General features: G+C 34.2%; 1 protein-coding gene across 1 annotated transcript in view; it reads left to right on the forward strand.

The window, feature by feature from the left end:
• Positions 1-465: 465 nt before the first annotated feature.
• The window catches only part of LOC108767333 (protein FAM46C), a 129,904-nt gene continuing 124,148 nt past the window's right edge, over positions 466-6,221 (forward strand). Inside the window, exon 1 of the mRNA XM_018517136.1 lies at positions 466-745. Coding sequence (XP_018372638.1) covers positions 614-745 — 132 coding nt within the window. The 5' untranslated portion in view covers positions 466-613. The remainder of the gene's footprint in view (positions 746-6,221) is intronic.

The raw sequence follows: 6,221 nt of genomic DNA on the forward strand, positions 1-6,221 counted from the left end.
TCGTTCGCCTCGCATTGTCTAACGTCGTTCGTATCTTCCGCATCTCAGACGCCGCAATAATAAGTATCCCGCATCTAACGTTGATCACCGCTGCAGCGCCGTATCGTGTCGAACTTGGCGTCATCGCGGAGTACAGCGTGAAGGTGTCCGCGGTCGCGCGCGTTTGTAGTTTGTGCCGCCGCGCCGTTTCTTCGTGTATCACGCGCGCGACAGGCGACTTCCTGTAGTCCGGCTCCTCCGTCTGCCGTTTTACCAGAAGAATCAACAATTAATCAAATTAACGTACTCTCCCGTCAGTTTACGCGCTCGCGAATCGACCACGTAATACCCGCGCCGTCGCCGCCACCGCTGGTGAAAATCGGGCGCCTCCTCGTTGCGGCGTGCGCGACCGAATTCGGAAGTCCGCTCATCCCCTCGCGCGGCGCGATTATCACCGTCTCGTCCGCCTTCTACGGATCTCTCAATTCGCCGTGCCGGCAAATCGATCCGGGTTGATCGGAGCGCAAGCCGGAGAATCTTGTTTCCATTGTTGGAATTCTCGTTTCTCGTCCTTATCGTGATCGTTCGAGGAAAAAGAATTCGACGGAAACGACGAATCATCCTGGAAGCGACGATGGAGGACGGAGTCCGCAACGACCTACCGGAAGCCGGGCAGGCCGAGGTCGCCGCGGGAGATGAAAGAAAAATCTCGAGGAAGAGACTATACGCCAGAGCCGTCGATCTCTCGCTAGTACCGCTGATGCAGGTAAGCTTATATTATGTAATGCTGGTTGGCGCGTATGTGAGACTATGTGCGAGCGAACCTCGCCTCTCGGACTCTCGGCCCATTTGCGGCGCGCCAGCCGACGCGGATGGGAGAGGGAGTGGAACCGAGAAGGGGTGAACGGCGGACTGGAGTCGTTCAACCCTCTCGCGGGCCGGAGACCGGAGCCGCGGAGACTGCGGTGGAGGCGTGGAGGTCGACACCCCGCATCGCCGCGCCGCGCCGCGCCGGCGAACAATCGATCCGCGATCGATTCCCCGTGCCCGGGACGATTCCCGTGTGCTCCGGCACGAACTACGAAGCGCGAATCTGGAAGCCGTGAAACGAAACGTCAACGTGCTTCTTCTCCCTTTCTTCCCCTCTCGCGCGCACGTACGTACACTGTTTACCTCGCCTCTGTCCTTCGCGTGTCTGTCGCGTCCTACATCGACTTTAGTACAAATATTATTATGCTGACGCAGATGTGCGGGAACTCATAATACATTGACGGATGTCTGATAAGACCCGGTTCAATTTACTCTCTTTATCTTTTTTTAATTCTTGGAATTAAGCAGTAAGTTAAACTGAGATTAAAGATTATCTTATTTTGAAAGCGGGTCTAAAGCTGATGGTATTCATAAAGGCGGTATTCATAAAGACGGTATTCATAAAGACGGTATCATAGTCGGTTCTTATTTCAAGATTATCAGTAATGTCTTAAGATGTTGCACAGTTCTCCGATTTTAATTCCTAGAATTAAACAGTAAGTTGAATTGAGATTAAAGATAATCTTATTTTGGTGGAATCGGGTCTAAGGCTGGTATTCATAATGGCGGTATTCATTTAATCGGGTCTTATTTCAAAATCATCTTAAGTAATGTCTTAAGATGTTACAGTTCTCTGATTGACCTATGACATCTTAAGACGATCTCAAATATAAGAATCGACTATGAATGTCGGTCTAATTGATCCGATTTTTTAATGCAATTATAATTCTCCTTAACAAAATAATAGGCTGGCGAATAGCATACTTTGACAGATTCTACGTAATTTGTAATGGTAATTATTTTTTTTCCTTGTCTCAATTGTTTAAATTGAGATTGCTATCAGTCTCACACGAATGAATTAATTTAATCGAAAAAAATATCTAACAATTTCTTTCGAATGTGTTTCTGAATATTTTTTAATTTTTTTATATTAACAATATAAGTAATAGAAAGGTCATGTAAGTAAGAGTCGGTTATTAAGTTCGCATAAATAGCAAGTTAAAAAAGTTAAATATATATATAAAATATATATATAAATCGACTGTAATTAAATTAAATTAAAACAATAATCATAACATAACGTGTTTCGACCGCTAGTTTGAGTCATCTTCAGATGTAATAAAAGAGCATAAGTATTGTACATCGAATAACTATAGTGATAGAGAGATAGAAAAAATATACATGCATTGTGCGATGTCCGATGAGTGCTTCACAGAGTATACGAAATTACTCGCAAACGATCGGAAGATTGATTGTTGATAAATTCGATAATCTGGTAAGAATGCAAACATGATGGATATAATTAATCTGTAATATAATACAAAATACGAGCAAAACTGTTACTTCAATAAAAAAAGTCGATTTTTATATCTTAACTTTTTTAAATTGTTATTTGTGCGATCTTTATAACCGACTCTTACATGCCCTTTCTATTATTTATATTGTTAATTTGACATCAATAGTCCTTGTAATGCCTTGTATTGATTAATATATTTTTAATTTTTTACAATCTGCACAGCTATTAAACGATCTGCACAGCTATAAAAGCTTCTTTATCTATGTCTGGAATGATATTATTTCTTAAATTAACTGATTCAAAGTATATACAGTGTCCCTCTTAATTATTGATATATTGGCATTTGTATACAAGATGACTAAACTGTCGAAAAATTCTCTACTATTTTGTAATTTTCGCAATTTTGTTTTTAGTTACTCAACGAGCAGAGTGTTGACGCATAAGACAATTTTAAGATATCTTTAATAAGAATTTTTGAAGAAACATCTTTAAAATATTTCCTAAAAAATTATGGAAGATATCTTAAAGTTGTTTTATACATTGATTTCACCTGCTCTCTTATTTTACCGGCAATCTTTAGAAATATAATATTTCATTAATTTGCGAGAATTGTAAAATGGTGGAGGATTCTTTGATTCAGTTCCTCGGTTTAGTCCGCTCTATCTGCATACGAGCGCTGTGTCAGTAATTAGGGGACATCCTGTATATTGTGACTCCAATTTGAATCAGAAAAAAAATCCATTATAAAAGAAAAAACGAATGAATGATCTTAGTGTAGAAAAACAAATTTTGGATGCAAATCGTAAATTAAAAACACGGAATATTTAGCACCTTTTATTTAAATATTGCATATATAATGAATATGCAGAGCCAGTTTAACCATAAGAAATATTTTAATTTTATTCATTATTCTATTTAATATTTTTTTGATGAAAATTATATTATGACAGATTGAACATTGGATTTCTCTCTCAAAAATCATAATACAATAATTTATTATAAAATAAAATAATACAGTGATATTTAAAATAATTGTAGATATTTAAAAATAAATAATTTAGAATAATTATATCGTTATAATATTTTTTTATTGCATCTTAAATTTACTTTGTAAAAACTTTGTCCCACAATTTTTTAAAATTGAATTGTTTTTTTAAAAGAATTTTTCAAAGAAAAGAATTAAATAAAACTTTTTTAAGAGAGCTTATAATATATGATAGATAATTTTCAGGACTTTCTAATATATAAGCTTTTATTTGTCTCAGTTAATTTTAAACAATTTAAACCATCTTCAACGAAATGTTAAATTAAAACTATCAATATATTAGAATGAAAATTGCGAAAATTAATTTAAGTAAAATAATCTTTTTTTGATATTATCGCGTAGGAGATAATTAAAGAATTTGCAGATTACAGAGATGGTATTTTCTGTGTATATATTTGCGTTGCTGCGTGATTTATTATGTATAGTCACACGCATGATACGTCAATCAATCCTTTTATAAACAGATTATCTTGTGCTACTTCCGAGATTGTAGCCTTCGAGGAAGAACACTTTCTTGTCGTGTTATCAAATCGGAATATTTATCACATACAAGCGAATTTGTGTATGTGAAAGATAATGGTGATTAAATAAGTGAAATCGGAGAATCTATCTAGAAATTGCGCGAACTTGAGCAACCTCGAGATCGTCTTTCTAATTTCTTTGGTCAAGTTAAATTGCTCAATTGCGAATCGGAACTGATCTAATTTAGTAGAATTGTACACATTTATACATTTTATTCTCATGGTTGAATTTAACACTATAGATTTAACAGTGTATATCAGAGTCCGGCGAGATAAGAAACTTTTGATTATCATTTTTGTCAATTTCAGTAAATTATACTGTTACATTCATAATGTCAAATTATATTTAATTTGAGTTATTTTTAATCCATGGATTAAACGTCACTGCTCTTACTGAATATGTCGTTAAAACTAAAACGATAATTAAATTTGTCGTTAATTTGATTGAACCAATGGAGTCAAACAATTTAACTCAAGAAAATGTACACTGTTAGAAAAGTAACCACGAGTTTCCTTTATGTAAATGAAGTTCGTGATTATGGACGAAATTAAAAGTAATGAATGATTTAACTGAAAATTAAGTTACAGTAGTTACTTAAATGTAATGAACGTGTACATTAAATTTATGATATTTAATGTACTTTTCATACAATTTTATAAAAAGTACATTAAATTTCGTAAATTTTCATGGAAAATACATTAAATTTCATGTACACATACATAAATATATTTTTCAGTTATAAATACATTAAATTTAATGTAATGTCATGAAATTAAGTTCAAATTGTGTAATTTAAAAGTATATTAAATTTCATGACATTTTTAACAGTGTATTAAATTTGACTCAAATTTTGTTTATTACTTACTAATGCATACGATTTATTTACTAAATGCATACGTTAATATGAACGATGTTTACTTTGAAACTAACCACAGAAATGGATTGGTCAAAATTTACATTTTGACATATAGATAGAAGTTAAAAATAACAAAATGTTTATTTAATTCAAGAGATTGGATTATATATCATTGCTCCTTTGAAATCTAATAGTGTATAATGAAGATAATACAAATTAGAATAAGATATATAAAGATATATCAAAAGAATGAGAGTACAAGGTATACAAGGCTTGCCACAGACCTGGAAACCGGAAAAAGTCAAGGAAATTGAAATTAGTCATAGAAAAGCGAGAAAAGTCAGGGGAAAATATAAAAGACTGGAATTTTGAACTTTGCTCACAATTCCGCTAACTGCTCCTATTCCAAATAATTTTTATAATTTTTTAATTATTATATCTGACGTTTATAATCAAATACATTCAAAACTCATTTTGTTCACTTTAAACGACTTTTGAAAAATAATTAAAATTTATATTTTATTCAGTAATTTTATTTGATCGCTCTTTTTCGTCATAACTGCATTCTTTTTTCCAATACTAATTTTTTATTTTTCATTGGCTTGAATTTGCCCCTAAAATCTTATTATGCTACTAAGCTTCTTTTGTGTTTTTAATAATATAAGCTAGCTTTCTTATAATCCTTGATTCTAAATGTTAAAATTTTTACATATTTTATATTGGTCTCTCTCTCATGGAAATTTCCCATTTTTATCTGGAAAACCTGGAAAAGTCAGGGAATTTTAAAAACGGTATTCGTAATCGCTTCTTATTTTAAGACCGTCTTAAGTAATATCTTAAAATGTTAATGCAGCTATCTAATTAGTTTGTAACATCCTAAGATTGCACTTAAGATAGTCTTAAAATGAGAATCGTCTATGAATATTGGCCATAAGGTCTCTATATAGTAATCCATTATCAGATTTTTCATAAAACATTTGATGACGGTGATACTACAGCACTCTGGTGAAACATTTTGACGAGATTTACTTTGTTCGTGACGAAATGCCGTAAAATATCGCAGAATGATTCGTTTTCGCGATATTTGCTTGATCGTAGGCGTGGATAAAGAGCGTTCTCATTTAAACGCTGTTTTTCCGCTTAAGTGCGTGCGCCGCGTGTACCGAACGCAACTGCACTCCGATTCGATCACGTCGCCGCGCCGCGGCGAGAAGGGAAGCGAATGGAAAGGGCAGAATTTATAAGGAACGACAATTATTAAATTAGCATAACGGGTGTTTGCGGTCGACAACGATCGACGGTGGCGTTGGCTAATCAGTGTCCCAGTATGTATTAATTTACCGGCCACAATTTCAATGAAAGGTGATACTGATCACGTGCCTCGCCGCACGGCATTGTCTACTTTGTTGCAAGATACAATATTTTAAATTGGGTATATATATATACGTATGTTCTTTGTATTTCTATTTTATATATATATATATATAAATATA

The sequence above is a fragment of the Trachymyrmex cornetzi genome, unplaced genomic scaffold (assembly GCF_001594075.2).
Source record: "Trachymyrmex cornetzi isolate Tcor2-1 unplaced genomic scaffold, Tcor1.1 scaffold67, whole genome shotgun sequence".
Taxonomy (NCBI): Eukaryota; Metazoa; Arthropoda; class Insecta; order Hymenoptera; family Formicidae; genus Trachymyrmex; species Trachymyrmex cornetzi.